Source organism: Panthera tigris, chromosome A2 (assembly GCF_018350195.1).
Source record: "Panthera tigris isolate Pti1 chromosome A2, P.tigris_Pti1_mat1.1, whole genome shotgun sequence".
NCBI lineage: Eukaryota > Metazoa > Chordata > Mammalia > Carnivora > Felidae > Panthera > Panthera tigris.
The window spans coordinates 20,888,834-20,906,085 of NC_056661.1; the positions used below are offsets into that span (position 1 = coordinate 20,888,834).

The 17,252-nt window shown below is 50.7% G+C and overlaps 1 protein-coding gene across 4 annotated transcripts in view; it reads left to right on the top strand.

The window, feature by feature from the left end:
• The first annotated feature begins 1,074 nt into the window (after positions 1-1,074).
• Positions 1,075-17,252, top strand: part of DNAH1 (dynein axonemal heavy chain 1) — a 76,162-nt gene continuing 59,984 nt past the window's right edge. Inside the window, exons 1-8 of one of the 4 annotated variants that reach the window (XM_042979085.1) lie at positions 1,075-1,552; positions 5,355-5,709; positions 6,739-6,811; positions 7,983-8,157; positions 8,780-8,936; positions 9,883-10,015; positions 12,363-12,524; positions 13,111-13,363. In XM_042979085.1, coding sequence (XP_042835019.1) covers positions 5,374-5,709; positions 6,739-6,811; positions 7,983-8,157; positions 8,780-8,936; positions 9,883-10,015; positions 12,363-12,524; positions 13,111-13,363 — 1,289 coding nt within the window. In that variant the 5' untranslated portion in view covers positions 1,075-1,552; positions 5,355-5,373. Of the gene's footprint in view, positions 1,553-1,574; positions 2,038-5,354; positions 5,710-6,738; positions 6,812-7,982; positions 8,158-8,779; positions 8,937-9,882; positions 10,016-12,362; positions 12,525-13,110; positions 13,364-17,252 lie in introns of those variants that run through there. The other 3 variants (XM_015537467.2, XM_042979086.1, XM_042979084.1) reach the window with 3 other exon arrangements.

Consider the following 17,252-nt stretch of genomic DNA (forward strand, 5'->3'; position numbering starts at 1 on the left):
TGGAGAGAGGTGTTCTGGACAGAGGAAGCAGAAACCTGTATGAAGGCCAAATCACTGTCTCCAGCCACAGCTTACACTCTGCCTCTGGACTCCTCATGGCCTGGCCTCTCTGGCTCTCTCTTTCAACAGACATTTTAAGGCAGAAACCAGTTTAAATCTGAATGCTCAGTGCCCAGCACTGGCTTGACACTAAGCTAGCATAACTAAAATGTCAAATAGAATTGGACATTTGTTTAATGAACCTCGGGTCCTCCTACCTCCCTCTACACCAACCTGCCTCACCAAGCCTCAGTTTCCCCATCTATGAAATGGGGCCAATGCGGAGAAAGCTCTCTGGGTAAGGGTTCTCAGGTTGAGGTGGGATGGTTTTTAAATTTTCTTTTGGTTTGTAACCCACCTCTTACCCTGACCCTCTCCCCCCACTCCCCCCACCCCCCGCCAAATGTTTAAGACTAGTGCAGTGGACATCAGTAAACGTTTATATCTCTCAGTTGTCAGTATTGGACCATTTTTGCTTCATCTCCTAACTATACTTATCTATATATAAATCTAGCCAAACCATTTGAAAGGAAGTCACAGCAGCGGATATCCTGACATTTGTCCTGAAATTCTCCAGCCCACATCAGTTAAGACAGGGACAGTTTCCTATATAACCACAATATCATTTTTCACATCTAAGAAAATTAACAAAAATTCAATATCCAGGACAGACAGGAGGATCAAAGCCTGAACTCATGCCAGGTCCTTGGAGCAGATGGGTGACCGAGGCCAAAGATCGGGGGCAGGAGCACCCACTGCCCACCCTGAGGAGGCTGAGTTGCAGCCTGGTGTGTGTGTGTGTGTGTGTGTGTGTGTGTGTGTGTGTGTGTGTGTTTCTGTGCAAGCTGAACCTCCAGAGAACAGAAGTGACCCTTTTCGCAGCGATCTGACCATCTGGCCCACAGCTGTGGCTTAGATATGAACTTCCTCAATTATTACCCCCAAATTATTCACATAACTTTACTTGTTATTTTATTTATTTTCCCCAGGATTCAATCAAAGTCCTTACCCTGCGTTTGGCTGTTTTGTCTCTTTACTCTAGAAGAGTCAGGGAGGGGAGACAGGTAATGGAGCCTGGGTTTGACAGACTAGAGGGCGGCCACTGTCCCCATCCCGCCGAGGAAAGACGGGAGCACAGGGCGGGAGGAACCAAGTCCCAGCCTGTAGGTGGTGTTGGGCGAGGGGACTTGCAGACCCGGGAGCGTTCGGGGGCGGAAGTCCCGCCCGCCGCGCGGATGATCCCGCCCCTTAGCAACAGGCCCAGCGTCCCTCCCTAGAGACGGGCCACCAGACCGCACTCTGCTCGTTGGAGCCGGTAAGTCGGTGGCCACCGAGGGGGATGGTTGGGCCAGCAGGGGCAGGGGCACCTCGATAAGGCACAGAAGGCGAGTGGACGGGAAGGAGGACTCCCTTCCGGCCCAGGGTCCACATTCCTGTCTCTGACTGCGCATTCAGTTTCCTGAGCCTCGGCCAGGGGGAAAGGAGTGGGAGACACTTTTAAACAACCTTCCGGGTAAGCCCTGTACTTACTAGGCTGACTTTTTGCCCTCCCCCGGCCCCACACGCGGAGAATGTAGCCACAACTCCCGCCCTGTGGAAGGCCCCTGCAGGCAAGGAGCCTAAGTCCTTATCAGCCACACAGTCCCTCTCCTGATGCCAACTGCAGCCATAGTCCTCCATGTCCCCATCTGCAAATCCTCAGAGCACCGCCGTCCCTATCTCACAGACTCGTTACAGACATCAGCTTTCTTTCCTTACTTTTCTCACTCATGAAATCATTTGGCAGACACCTTTGAGGCACCTACTCTGTGCCAAGCCTGTGCCAGTCCTGTGCTAGGTGCTGAGGTTCCAGAGACCAACGTCACCCCCGAATTCCTGCATTTGCAGCTCTCACGATCACCTGGCAGGGAGGATAGATGCGCACATACAATACAGGGAGGTGTTCGCTGGAGGGAAGAGCCTCAGACAGATGTGGGAGCACAGAGGGGCTCACATTAGGTGAGTACTCCAAAAAGGCGGAGAGAACCCCACGCCTGTCAGGGTTATTGCCATCCACAGTAGTAGTGTTTGCCAGGTAGCCCCCACAAGGGAAGAGACTTCAAAAATCCTTTAAGCCACAGATCTATTAGATGACACCTTACACAGAACCTGGTATGTGAAACAGATACAGGGTCTTTGCTGAATCCAAGGTTGGGTGGCTCTGAATTTCTTCTGCTTTGGCCCTCCTCCCCACAAGCACTCACCAAAGAACCTCAGGGCTCTTTGGTGCAGTTTGAGAACCACTGTGGTGTTGCTTAGGGACATGGATCTTTGGGTCAGCCAGAAGTGAAGACCTCAGTTTCCCTTCTGGTTCTGTCAGTTCTTGGCTGTGTGTCCTTTGCAAGTTTCTTGACTTCTCTGGACCTTCATTTCCTTGTTTGTGGATTGGTGATGGTAGTAGTATGTGTCGTGAGGATCAAACCCCCTTGTTCATTTGTGTCCATCCAGCCAGTGCCTGGTGGGTGGTTGGGTCACATGGGGTTGAAAGTCACTGAATCCAACCTGAAGCTTCTTCTGACTCAAGCAATTAGAACTCCCAGGTGGTCTGACTGGGGAGAAAGAATGCCTCGGTTTAAATTCCACCTGTGCCTCTTGCTGGCTGGCTGAACTTGCACAGGTCCCTTAACCTCTCTGAACCTCATTTGCCCTACCTCTGAGAAATGAGGATAGTCTCAGTTCTCACCTCAGAGGTTTGAACGAGATGTTGCACAAACTACATGTAAGCCCCTAATAGCATTCACCATTCCCACACACTGTGTCTGCTGGGGCCACCTCTGCCATCTTACTGGTCAGTTTCCTCATGTAAGAGGGGAGAGTGCCCAGAGTGAGCAGCAGAGGCTTGCTGGTAACCATGTACTCACCCTCTTACCAGCCCCACTCATTCCCACATAGAGGCAGCCATCACTGGTGGGGCTGATAGGAGACAGAGGTGGATCTGTCTGTGTATCTGTCACAGGTCCTGTGCACACCAGCAATGCACAGGTGCCTAGAGCTGGGGTGGGATGGGAAGGGAGCCATGGATCTTTGTAAAGGGCTGAGGGATGGAGGAGAGACAGGATTCTGAGTTTGCAGCTTGCTCTCGTGCCTTCCTTCATGGAACATGTCTGTATGGATCCCCCACTGCCAGACTTCTTGGAGGGAGTTGGCTCATGGGAGAAAAAAAAAACCCAACACAGGCTCCTTTTGCCTCCAGTAACACTGTGCTTTCCTGGACATTTCTGCATCTGTCATCTTGGCTGAGCCTGATGACACACCAGTTCTGCAGCCCAACATATTCAAGCACATTTGAGAGCTGGGGAAACCAGGGAGTGGGATGCCCTCCTGTGGAGTGGGGACCCCGCCTCTCCAAGAACTGCCCTGTTTGGTGATTTTGTTCAAAGATGAGCAGACATCTTTGGGTTTGCAGCCATGATGGAGCTGAGCCCCAGTGGGTCCTCTGTCCGTTAGGGTGCTCTGGGAAGGGCTGGTGACTGTCAGATGGGTAGGCCAAACTCAACATTGTTTTTAGGGCCTGCCCCATGAGGTGGCTGACTACCAGGGAATGGGTTCAGGGAGCCGAGTTCTAGTAGGACACTGGTTAGAAACTGGTCAGCCTCTGGGCTCAGAGTTTGGGCCTTCCTGCCAGAGCCCTATCTGGCCTTTCATGGGCCCTAAAGTGGTCTTGCCAGCTCACCACCTACTTCTTACAAATGGACTCAGCACCTCAGGCTGCTTCAGCACTGCTGGGTAGCTTTGATCCAGACAGTCCTGGCTGCCCAGCCCGCCTTTCAGGTCAGTCCAGACAGGATTACCCTGCAGTGATCCAACAGGAAGCCTACACCAGCCAGGCATGCTTAAAATGGAGACAACAGGGCACGAAACACCCAGCCAACAGAGCGGCTTGTACCGTGAACTCCTGGCTGCTTTGTCGTAGTGTGCAGGGGTTGGGAAATGGGATGGGGCCAGAGGAGAGGGTGACGCTTGGGTCAGGGTATTCTTTTGTTAAGATACCCTCTCTTCTTTATTTATTTATTTTTTTTAAAGATTTGTTCGTTTGTTTATTTATTTATTTATTTTTAATATAATTTATCGTCAAGTTGGCTAACATACCGTGTATATGGTGTGCTCTTCGTTTTGAGGGTAGATTCCCATGATTCATTGCTTACATACAACACCCAGTACTTATCCCAACAGGTGCCCCCCTCAATGCCCATCACCCATTTTCTCCTCTTCCCCACCCCTCCCCCATCAACCCTCAGTTTGTTCTCTGTATTTAAGAGTCTCTTACGGTTTGCCTCCCTCCCTTTCTATTTGTAACAAGATACCCTCTCTTTTTAAATGACATTGTTATTGAGATAATTATAGACTCACTCCCTTTTTATTTTTGTATCTGCATTACATGAAAACCTCTTCATCACCATACCCTTGTCCAAATCTCTTATAACCCTGCCCTGACCAAGGATTTCCCCCAGTGATACGTTTTGAGGTAGCCAAAAGCAAGAGCGGCTTGGCAAGGGCTTGCTCAGCCTGTAGTAAAAGTTCTGCAAACCCTTGTCCCTGGGATGGTGGATGTGTATGCAGCCCCGTGGTACATGTGCTGTTCCTGTTGGGGAGACGCAAGGGGATGCATTGCATGAGCTGAACTGACCCTGAGAGCCAGGGCAGCTGAATACCCTTCTGTAACAGCGGGATCTGTGGGTCACGGGAAGGTCAGGATCCCTCCAGGGAGACCATTTAGTCCTCTGGTTCCTGGGTTATGGTGTGGGGCAGACACAGGTGGGGGAGACAGCGCGTGGCCCAGCACCTCACAGTAGGGAGAGACAGGGCAGTTCAGTTGGGCTGGGGCACCAGGATTGCCTCCTGCTGAAAGTCATTTTGGGGAAAACCAAACAGGGCCTTTCACTGAGTGAACTCTGGGCCACCCTCCTCGTCTCCTTTGTGAGTAACCAGGCCTTGCTCTCTAACATGGAGGAGAGGGGGTGAGCAGGTGTAGAAGGACGCACTGGAGCGGGGGCATCTGCAGAGCTTCCCTGACTCCCCTCACTCCGCCCCTGACTCTGGGGGCTCATTTCTCACATGCCACATCCAGGGAAGGCCCTGTTGTCTCCTGGTGGGACCTGCCTGGCACTGCGTGTCTGTGTCTGTCCAAATTAGGAGACCACTTCCTCCCTCTCCACCCTCTGTGTGGCAAGCTGTGGCCGGTTGCAGGATGCAGATGAGGCATCCCTGTGTCCCGGTGCCCCTGGGGGCTGAACAGAAGCCAGCAAGGGCCCAGTGATGCCAGTATCTTCTCCTAGGAGCGCCTCAAGAAGCAGCATGGAGCAGCCTAACAGAGAAGGCTACAGCCCAGGAAGGACCCCTCAGAGCCCAGAGTGCAGCAGTACTCCTGCAGGCCAAGAGTGTAACCTGAAGAGGACCCAGGCAGACCTAGAGTATAACCTGGGGAAGATTCTTCTGGGACCAGATTTTGGCTCCAAGGCTCTAAGCCCTGACCCCAATACCCTGCCTTTACCCCTGCCCCCACCCACGCTCTCAGTCTTGGGGCAGCCCCAGAAGTTGCCCCTGACAGGCACTGATAAGAAGTACCCCCTGATGAAGCAGCGTGGGTACTACTCTGACATCCTCAGCCCTGGAAGCTTGGATCAAATGGGGGTGAGTGTGGTAGCTGTCCCCTACCAAGCCCAAACCCTCTTGTGGGTTCCAGTCACCCTTCCTTCCTTGCTTCCTTCCACCCATCCATCTTGCCATCAGTCCATTTGTTCATTTATCCATCTAGCCATCTGTGTCTAATAATTTGTCCATCCATCCATCCACCCACCATCCACCCACCCATCCATCCTTCTGATCATCTGTCCATCTGTCCCTCCATCCATTTGCCCATTCATTCAACAATTCATTACTGAATATCTCTTATGTGACAGGCCCTGGACTGAGCACTGGTGACAGTGAGGACAAGACATCCATGTCCCTATTGTCATGGGACGATGACTTTGGTGGGGGAATTGTCCCTCAGCTCTGATTGGGTAGGGGGTCCTTGGACAAAGTGGCATACTATGTGTTTACTGGGTGGCTGGGAGGAGGTGTGTTCCAGGCATGGGGAACAGAAGGTACAGAGGCTTGGGAACCCTGACAGGCTCCATGGCCTGTGTAGAGAAGGAGGAGAGACTGTGAGAGGACAGATGGAGGCTTGGGGTAGGGGGAGTATAGACAGGTGATGACCAGGGGAGAGTTCAAAGAGCCCCGTAGTCCTGGACAGCCTTAGGAAAGTTCTAACTAGGATAGGCCAAGAGGGTTAGGGCAAAGATCCATGGATCCCCACTATGCTGGGGGTGCCAGAGTCACCCTTGGTGGGGGAGACATGCACAGAGACACCTGCTGGCCTTGTGATCCCTCCATCTAGTGGCTCAGCTCCCAGACACAGCAGGAGTGTTCTTAGAGTGAGGAGGGAGCTGTGCAGGATCAGAAGGGGGTGAGGTCAGGGGTGTCCCAAGTGGCTGGAGCTTGTTGCCCACTATGGCCTCTGAATGAGGATTTGTGGAAACTCACTGTTCTGCCCCATTCCCGTGCCCTTGGGTGTTCCCCGGTGGGCTTGGGGGCGACACTTGGCCTTGTGGTCCCTCCCAGGTCCTGCCTGTCCCCAGGATGTTTATACCCCCTTAGAGCTCTGGGATTTGGTTTTAGGAAGTATGCCGTGGTCCCTGCATGAACCGAGATCTCCTGTGGCAGGCCGACCTTGACAAGTTTACTCCAAAAGGTCAGTGCCTAGAAGGGCAGGGTGGATGAGTGGGTGCCATTTAGAAGCAAGACCTCTAGTCTTAGATTGTTTCTACTTGGCTCAGGATCTCAGTTTCCTTAGCTATAAAATGGGGGTAACAAGATATAAGGTGCTTTGCAAGGGCCAAGCTAACGGTTAGTGCTCAGTGAACCACACCTTATGTTCCTCTTAGCTGAGCTGTGACAAGGGCACCACAGTGGGTGAGGCTGCTGAGGGCCAGGGTATCAGTTCTCTGCCCAGCTGGGGACACTAGGGTTTTCACATGTATAAATTACCTTTTCTACCTCCCCTGGAACATGAGCTTGGAGAAGGCCAGGGCTGTGTCTGAGTTTTCCCTGCTGGGACCCCAGTGTCTAGAATAGGGCCTGGCATGGGAAAGTGCCCAGAAGATCTCTGCTGAATGAGGACTCTCCTCCCAGGCTCTGCGCTGAGTCCTGTAAGGACTGGGGCAGGACTGCAGAGTGTGGGGCAGTCTCCGGTGGCAGAGGGGAGAATAGGGTGGCTCCAGGAGAAGCAGCAAGGTGGGTGGGGCCCTGAGTGAGGAATCAGGTGGGAGCCCTCCCACCTGGCTGGCAGACAGGATACCCGCTTCGATCAGGCTCAGAGGTCCCAGCTGTCTGCCTCTCCTCCCCAGCCCCAGGAGAGGCCTGGCTCCTTGCTGACACTGCCCAGATTAGTCCTCTCAGTGCCCACGGACCTCATGGGGTCTGTGAAGCCCCAGAAGTGGCTCAGGAAATATCACATGTATGTGCATTTGTGCGGTGAGCTGAGGATCCAGTCTATTGGGCTGTACCGTCTCACAGACATCTGTGGCCCAGAAAATGCTTACAGAGTACAGATCTAAGGGTTGTGGGGTGCTCCTACCATTCATAGTGGGGTGGGGTGGGGATGCTCGGCAGCTCTGCATCCCCATCCACATGAGGAAAAGCAAGACCAAAACACACCCTCTGGAGGCCCTTGTCCCTCCAGACTTGCCCTCCCTTGGGTGCCTGGTGCCAAATCTGGCTTCTTGTCGCCACTGCCAGCCACAGGCAAGCTCTGAGCTTCCCTTGCCCCAGGGCGCTCATACCCAGTACCTAGCGCTTTGTCTTGGGGCGTATTAGGCTCTGGCCTGAGCCCCTGACACTCCTGCCTGTGCCTTTGCCTGCAGTCAGAAGTTTTGAGATTCCTGAAGGCTTCGAGGAACATTTGGAACAGCAGCGCTTCGAGTCCACCACCCGGGTGCTCACCCAGACTGACTTCCCACTGCAGGCCTACGAGCCCAAGGTGCAGGTGCCTTTCCTGGTGCTGCCAGGCCAGTGCCCCCGAAAGATTGAGATTGAGAGGTATGGCCAGGTTGGCAGTGGGAGGGCCCATTCCTTTGGGGGGGCGGCATTCACCCAAGTCAAGGAGCGAGGGACAGCAGGCTACTAGGTGACCATATTCATGGCAGAGGTTACTAAAATGGGCCTGTGTGCAAATCTTGTACCCTTTGCTTTATTTTTTGTTTTTGTTTTAAGTTTTATTTATTTATTTTGAGAGACACACAGAGAGACAATCCCAAGCAGGCTCCCTGCTGTCGGTGCAGAGGGCTTGAACTCGCAAACCATGAGATCATGACCTGAGCTGAAATCAAGAGTCAGATGCTTAACTGACTGAGCCACCCAGGCGCCTCACCCTTTGGTTTCTTTATAGGAACAAACTGCTTTCCTTGCTGTAGGATTGGGGAGGGTGGCATTTAGGTCAATGTAGTGGAAGTACCAGACAGACACAGGGCAGCCGGGGCCCAAGACATCAGCCCCAGCTACCACACTACTTCCTGATGAATTCCAGAGGGGTGGGGGGCCCTGGAGGCATCCCTGGGCCACACTCTTATCCACCACGACCCTGTGGACCCTTGCTGGCATCCATGAAGCCATCTCAGATGAGCTGAGCTGTCATGAGATTCCCTTGTCCCCCCTCGGCCAGGAGGAAGCGGCTGTACCTGAGTCTGGACATCGAGCAGTTACTGGCTCATGAGGGCATCGACTCTGACAAGCTCATGCCCAGGCACCCAGACCCCCACCACCCCCAGACCATTGAGCAGGGCCATGACCCGCTCTTTCCCATCTACCTCCCACTGAAGGTGAGCCTAGTTTCCATAGCAAGCTGATGGTCAGCAGTGGGGGGAAGGGTGGGTGGGAGGGGTACAGGACCCCAGCTGAGAGATCAGACCCGAAAGGGGATCTGTGGGAATCATAAGCACTCACTTGTCAAGCATAATTGGACCTTCCCGCCAGGGGTTTTGATCATCCTAGGCTGGGACAGAAGGGGCCCCAGAACCCCTGAGATGCTGACTCTGCTTTTTGCTTGGGAGCCTGGGGAACCTGTGTATGCAATCTCTGTCCCCCCAGCTCCCAACCTTGAGGCACCAGAAGCAGCCCAGTTGGACTGTGGAGTAGTATATGGAGCTCCCTGACCACCGCTCCTGGACTCACTGAGATGGGGGGAACTGAGGTGGAGGAGGGCCTCATTGTAGCTCCTTTGGGATACCGATGGGGAAACTGGGTCCGAGAAGGAGAAAGAGGGAGCATAGCCTGCTCTAGCTTTCACTAGCCTCCCTGCCCTTCCTCTCCCTGACCCTGAGTATGTCTTGCTTGGCGGTCCCTGTGGGGAGGCAGAGCTGAATCCACATCACCCTACTAAGGGTGGCCTCCTGACTACCCTGAATCTCCTTCATTTCTGCATGTAGGTGGAATGCTCAGAAAAATCCAAGGTCTACCTCTTCCCTTGGGCCTGAGCTGGATGTTCCTTGGGCAGTGGGAGAGAGAGCTCATATCCTGCTCTGAGTCCCCAAATACCCCTCTGCTTGCATCAGCGTTGCCGGTTGGGTGGGGATCCAGGGTTTCACAGAGCCAGACCCCACAGGCCCCTATGAATAGTGGGGGAGACATTCAGCCCCATGGCCCTCAGTCTGTAGCTTCTGCATCTGAGAAGACTTACTTAGGCACCCTCATCTTCTGACACACCCAACCCATTTGGCCCCTCTAGGGGAGAGCTGCCTCCTCCTGACCTCTGCCCATTTCTTCCAGGTATTTGACAATGAGGAGTTTGATTGCCGGACTCCCAGTGAGTGGATCAACATGGGCTTGGAGCCAGGGTCTCAGGACAGGAAACCTGTCCCTGGAAAAGCCCTCCTGCCCACTGATGACATCCTAGGTCATGGTGAGCAGGGCCGGCATGGGTGGGGGGCAGGATCCTGGTCTGTACCATCCCTGTCTGGCAAGCAGCCCAACCATTGACTTCTGGGCTGCCCTAGGGGCTGGCAGCTGTGGGAGGGGAGGGCTCCCACCTTTTGAGGCCTCCCAGCTGGGATACAGACTAAGGGGCTGGCCATATAGAGTCAAAAAATACAAGGACCAGGGATGACATTGTGGGAGGGTTGGGGAAGAGACTGCTGGATGGTGTCTAGTGTTTAAAAAAATCTTTGATTTATTGATAATAAAAAATATGCAAGCTTGTTGGAAATGTTCAAATGTGTACAAGGGACACAATTCAAGCCTTCCTTCCTGCCACCTAGAAATCACCATTGCTCTAGCTTTACCTATGGCCTCTCAACTTGCACCTCTGCATGGACAACACACATTCTCATGCTTACACACCTGCTTGCAAACACACATTCACAAGCACACTTACCATCATACTCACACACCATCCCCCACTTCACACACGTTTTCACCACACATACTCACACACCTCCCATCACCCATTCACAGCCACTATCTCCCCCCGCCCCAACACACATACCTGCACTGATGTCCCACAGATGAGCTGTATCTCTGCTTTGTCTGTGTCTGTCCCTCCTTTGGCCCCACATCTGCCCTGGGGCTGTGTTTGCTGCTGTAGGGAACTGAGCCAGGTTGACCTACCTTGGCTGCCTCTGAGTGAGCATCTGAGGAAGATCTGGGTTATGAAGTTGGAGGTTGGAGTTGGCTGCCCCTCTGTGCAGGGCTGAGGGCTGCTCTGCTCCCTGCCCCGTGGTGGACATGCTGCTTTGGGACGGGGAGTGCCCCCCCAACCCCCATGGACTCTGCCCAGGATTGAGAGCCATGCTGGTTGGTTTTAAGACTTCTCAGCCTCCAGGGGGCCCCACAGTAAGTCCATTGAGCAGGCTGTAAGTTTATGTTTCGATTTAAAAACATGTTAATGCTGGAATCAATTTCTCTGAACTAGACAAGAAGCCCAGAATGTTCCCTTTACTTTGGACTTAATTACAAAAATAATTTAACTCAATTGTTCCCAGATCTCCAATTCCTGGCAATAAAACCAGAAGGGGGGGGGCTGCATTAACCTTAAATGTATCAAGTACCAGCCTCCCGGAAGTGCTTCTGTTTGCCCTCCTTCATGTGGGCCCTGGCCTTGGGCAGTGGCACTGGTGGGAGGGGGGCTGGCAGGGAGCATTTCTGCCAGAGACCTCTGGTTTTCTGCTGGTGCCTTCTTGTGACATCATCTTCTCTAAGTTGAGCCAAGACAGGTCAGCATTTTCCAAAGAGCATTTTCCAAAGAGAAGCATATAACATCCAGCCAGCATGTTAGCAATTCCTTGGAGTTCCAGCTGTTCTTCCTCAACCCAGGCTGTAGAACCCATCAGCTTATTTTAAGGCACTTCTGCCTTAAAAGGTGTGAGGAGGCTGACCAGAACCAGGACTGGATGCATACATAGTATGACTTCAGGCTCTGTGAGGGACACAAATGGGCTAACAAGTCAGAGGGTGCCTGGGGCAAAGGCACTCTTTGAGGCAGAGATGCTTCTCGGAGGGGAAGCCATTTGAGCAAGAAACAAACTAGCAATGAGGTGACCTGAGCAAAGACTGTTCCAGTCAGAGAGCATAGCCAATGCAAAGTCTCTGAGGCAGGAGTAAGCTCCAAAGTCACAGGAATAGCCAGACATGCAGTATGGCTGGAGAGACAAAAGGGTAGGTGGTGGCAGGAGATGAGCTGGAGAAGCAGTGCAAAGGCTTGCAGTCCAGGAAGTGAGTGGAAGGCCCATCCTGACCAACAGGCCCTGAGGCCCATTTTGGGACCACTGCAGGGCAGCAATCTTTTACCTTGACCTGACCTGTCCTGATATAAGGGGCCTAAGGGTTCAACTGCCACATGCAGCCCATGGGAAGGGGTTCACTCTGGTCTTGGTCACTTTGAAGGGGTCCAGTTCAGACATGATGAGCTTCACAACTACATCCTCACCAGGTCTCTGTGTGCCTGGGGCTTTCCTGCCTCCCATTCTAGCCCTGCTGGCCTATGTCTCTGTCTATCCTGATGGGGTCATGCAGAGCACAGAGACAGAGGGGTCTGGTCCTTCTGGCTCCTCCTGCCACCAGGGGTTCCCCAGAGGCCAGCTCAGCTGGGAGGAAGCAGGATCGCTGCTTTGCTGGAGCTAGAAGGGATCATCCTGGTGGGAGGGAGGCCAGACCAGTGGCCACTGAGACTCGTTCCCAGCGCCTGCTGCCCACACAGAGTCCCCTACCCACCCTACAGCAGAGAGCACTGGTGGGTTCCCCTTCTGTTTCAGAGGACCCCAAAAGTCGGAAGCTGAAGTATGAATGGTGCGATGTCGGTGTCGTGGACTATGACAAGGAGAAGAAGCTGTACCTGGTACACAAGACAGATGAGAACGGCTTGGTGCGAGATGAGACGGGGAAGCCCATTCTGAATGGAGGGGTCACCGCTGAAGGTACAGGCTCTCTGCCCCACCCCATGCAGACCCCCCACTCAGGACCATGACTGAGGCCACCCCCCACCCATGGCACAGCCACATCAGGCCTGAATTCTTCCTTGCTCTGTATGTCCTGTGGCTGTCTGTCCCCTGGCCAGTGAAAACCAGAGGACCCATCATTCAGAGAGAGACCCCAGGAAGGGCAAATGGCCATTATTGGATATGCCTGCCCTGAGCAGCTGATGGTACCACTTGCAACATGATGCAGAGAAGGCATCCAAGGCCCATCAGTTAGTGATGTTTACCTTGAGTGTGGCAGCGAGGAGTGGGCACTTCAGCAGCCGCCCCTGTGTGACTGTTTGTCTGTGCACAGATCTTTATGGTTTACAAAGCACTTTCACATCCATCCATGGCCAACTGTGAGGTGGGCAGGGAGAGGAGTGTTGTCATACCCATTCTGCAGATGTGACAGGGTGTCAGAAGAGAGAACCCACTTGTGCAGGACCACCATGCATCAGTAGCAGAGTCAGGCTAGAGCCCAGTGTTCCGGCCTAGAGAGTCTGACTGTGTTGTGTGTTCCCTTTTCTCTCCCACCTGGCCCCAGGAAGGCACCCCCTCCTCGCCTGCCAGTACTGGGTGCCTCGGATCCAGCTTCTCTTCTGCGCTGAGGACCCATGCGTGTTCACGCAGCGTGTGGTCCAGGCCAACGCCCTGCGCAAGAACACAGAGGCTCTGCTGCTATACAATCTGTACGTGGACTGCATGCCCTCTGAGGGCCACCAGCTCATCAATGAGCAGAGCCTGAGCAAGATCAAGCAGTGGGCCATGAGCACACCCCGGATGCGCAAAGGGCCCTCGTGAGTCTCCACTAGACCCTTCATTATGCCCACTTCCTCCAGGAGCCCAGGGGGCAATGCTCCCTCCGTGCTCACCTGTGGGCCACGTTGCCCACTGCACTGTGGACTTCTTGGCCCCAAGTCATGTCTTTTTCATCTCCAGATCTCTCATTATCAGTATCAACTCATGGATTCTTATTCAAAGGGACAGAACCTGTTACTACTGTTTTTTATTTTGGTGCCCAAATTGTCCCAGATTTGGCCAGAGAGAGCCTCCTCAAGCTGATATATTCCTATTGTTCTTTGAGTATGTCTTTAATTTGGGGCATAGCAAGAAGTGCTGGGCTCATCTTGTACTTCTCCAGACCCAGCCCTGAAATCAGCTATTTCTCCAAGAACCCCTGGTTCCTTTCAGTGGGGGAGTTTAAAAACCAAGATCTGGGTGTTAGATATGCTCATTGCTACTGGGAAATCATTGCTGTGAGGCTCTTAGGCCAGACAAATCTGGGGAATATATATATTATTATACTATGTTATACTATTATTATATTACATTGCATTAAATTGCATTAAATTGCGTATTACACCCCCCCACACACACACACCCATGTCTAATTCTTTCTGTCTGTTAAAAACCATGGATTCCTAATGATACCTTCAAATTGACCCCAACACCACATGGCTCACTCTCACTTATACATATTTCTTACTTCTAGAAGAAAACTAGCTCCCATTGTTCATAGTATATTTATTTGCTCAGTCCTAGAATATACAGAAAGTAATTTCAAACTGCTAATTCATACTCTTTGGAAGAAAAACCTTACTAAGTAAGGTTTTGTCTCTTTACCCTGGGGGCATTTAGTATTAATGTCGCTATATTCAAGCGACTTGGTTTAGTTCTCCACCCCCTTCAGTGGGATATGTTTATTTGATGAAATACAATGTGGTGGTGGTCCATTTGTTTTATGTATATAATGTATATATTCTGTGTATCTGTTTCTCTCACTGATACGTAGTATTCATAAAGGTATCCTCGGATCTGTCACTCTCCACCCCCATTCATTGTATCCTATCCACATCTTCCCTGTCCACCCTGTCCCCACCACATGCCCATAGTTAACCAGTAGCACTAGCTTCCGGCTTATCCTTTCTGTATTTCTTCTTGTACAAATGAGCATGTATATTTTCTTATACACCATTCCTTCTTACTTGAAGGGCAGCACACTGTAGATACCCTTTTGTCCTTTGCCTTTCTCACTTACATACATCCTGGACATCAATCCCTACTCGTTCACTGAGATTTCCTTCATCCTTTTTTTATGGCTGCATAGTAGTCTATTGTGTGAATGTGCCCTGTACCATCATTCACTCAACCGTTCTCTAATATATAGGCATTTAGGTCATTTCCGACCGTTTGCGATTACAAACAGTACTGCAGTGAAAAACCCTGTGCATTTATATGTTCATATTGTCCTGGGGATAGCTTCAGGGTAAATTGCGAGAAGCAGGATTGCTAGGTCAAAAGATAAGAGCAGATGTAATTTTTCAGCTGTTGCCAAATTTCCCTCCGCAAGCGTTGTGCCATCTCGCTTACCTGCCAGCAGTGTGTGAGCGCCATTCCCCCCACAGCCTTGCCAAGAGTCTGTTGTCATGCTGTGTGATTTTCTGCCAGTCTGGAAGATAAGTAAGGTAAATCAGTCTGATACGTGTTTTCCATCTTTTCATGTGATTAAGGGCACCTTTTACGTATTTTTGTGACTCGTCTATTCATGTCTTTTGCCCATTTTTTTCTCTCAGGCTTTTGGGCTTTTCCTCCCTCTGATTTTGAGCTCTTTCTGTATTAGGGATATCCTTCATCTGTGATGTATGTTGTAAATATTTTCTCCTGGTTTGTCAGTTGTATTTTGACTTTGCTTGTGGTAATTTTTGTAATATAACTTGTAAAATATTTATCTAATCAATGTTGTTAATCATCTCTTCTATTACATCTGGATTTTGAGTCACAGTTAGATGGCCTTTCCCCACCGTGAGGGTTTCTTCTAGTACTTACATGGTTTCATATCCTTGTTCCATCCTTATTTTTTAATGTTTATTTATTTATTTTTGAGAGAGAGAGAGAGAGAGTGCATGTGAGCAATAGTGTGGGAGGGGCAGAGAGAGAGAGAGAGAGAGAGAGAGAGAGAGAGAGAGAGAGAATCCCAAGCAAGCTCCATGGTTTCAGCCCAGAGCTGATACAGAGCTCTGTCTCATGAATGTGAGATCATGACCTGAGCCAAAATCAAGAGTTGAACTCTTAGCCAACTGAGCCACCCAGGAGCCCATCCTTATGTATGGTATGTGGTATGGATCCAATTTTATCTTTTTCTAAATGACCAGCATTTATTAAGTGGTTTATTAAACACCCATCAGCATTTATTAAAACCTCCATCTGTGTCCCAGTGATTCAAGATGCTACCTTTTTCATACAGTAATTTTCAGATGCAGTCAGGTCTATGTTTGGACTTTCTGCTCTCTTCCACTGTCCCATTTGTCTATTTGTGCAGTTGAACTGTGGTTTAATTATGGATGTTTTACAGTATTTTTTAATGTCTTGTAGGACCAGCCCCCACTTTTGTAGCTTTTCCCTTTCAGTGTTTTCTTGGCTATTCTGGCATGTTTTATTTGTTTGTTTTAACTAGTTATTTCTTAAAACTATGGCAAAATAGACATAATGTAAAAATTACCATTTTAACCATTTTTAAGTGTGCAGATCAGTGGAATTAAGTGCATTCACATTGTTGTGCAACTATCACCACCATCCATCCACAGAACTTTGCGAAACTCTGTACTCGTTAAACAGTAACTCCCTATTCCCGTTGCCCTCCAGTCCCTGGCAACCACCGTTCTACATTCTGTCTCTGTGAATCGTACAGGATTTGACCTTTTGTGTCTGGCTTATTTCACTGAGCACAGTGTCTTCTCGGTTCATCACGTTGTAGTGTGCGTCGGAATCTCTTTCCATTCAAAGGAAAAAAATTCCTTTTAATGTTCCATTGTATGCAAGTACTGCATGTTAGGTATCCTTTCATCTGTTGATGGGCACTTGGGCTGCTTCCATCTTTTGGTTCTTGTGCAGAATGCGAGTATAGGTGTACAAATCTCTCCTTGTGTCCCTACCTTCAGTTCTTGTGGGTGTATACCCAGAAGTGGACTAGCTATCCATATGATAATTCTATTCGTTGCTGTTGTAAACAGCATTATGTTATTTCATAATCATAATGTTAACTCTGCAATCTAACTAGATTTGAAGGGGGGTAAGGAAAACACGGAACCAAAGAGCTGCAGTGAGAGCACTGATTATAGGCTATTATGAGCATATGGGAGAAGGAACAGTCTTGTAGTTAAGAGAAAGCACACATCAAATTTATTAGGGTTGTCCACACTTGGCAATGGTGAGCTTCTTGCTGGTCTTGCCATCACTGGACCCAAAGCACTCCTTGGTTTCCATGGTATTTATGCCCTCTCTCACCTTGCCAAAGGTCACATTCTTGCCACCCAAATATTCAGTCTTAGTAGTGTGAATGAAAAACTGGGAACTGTTTGTGTTGGGTCCAGCAATTGCCGTGGATGAGACACCAGGATCTGTGTGCTTCAGGATGAAATTCTCATCATCAGGTTTCTCCCTCTAGATGGACTCGCTACCAGTGCTGTTATGACATGTGAAGCCACCACCCTGGCGTATAAACCCTGGAATAATTCTGTGAAAGCAGGAACCTTTATAAGCAAATCCATTTTGCTCCAGTCCTCAGAGCACAAAAGTTTTTGGCTATATTTGGAACTTTGCAAATGGCTCAAAGGATACGTGGCCCAAGGGCTCATGGTTGATGGCAAATGTCGAAGACCATCATGGAGTTGACCGTGACGGGGTGGC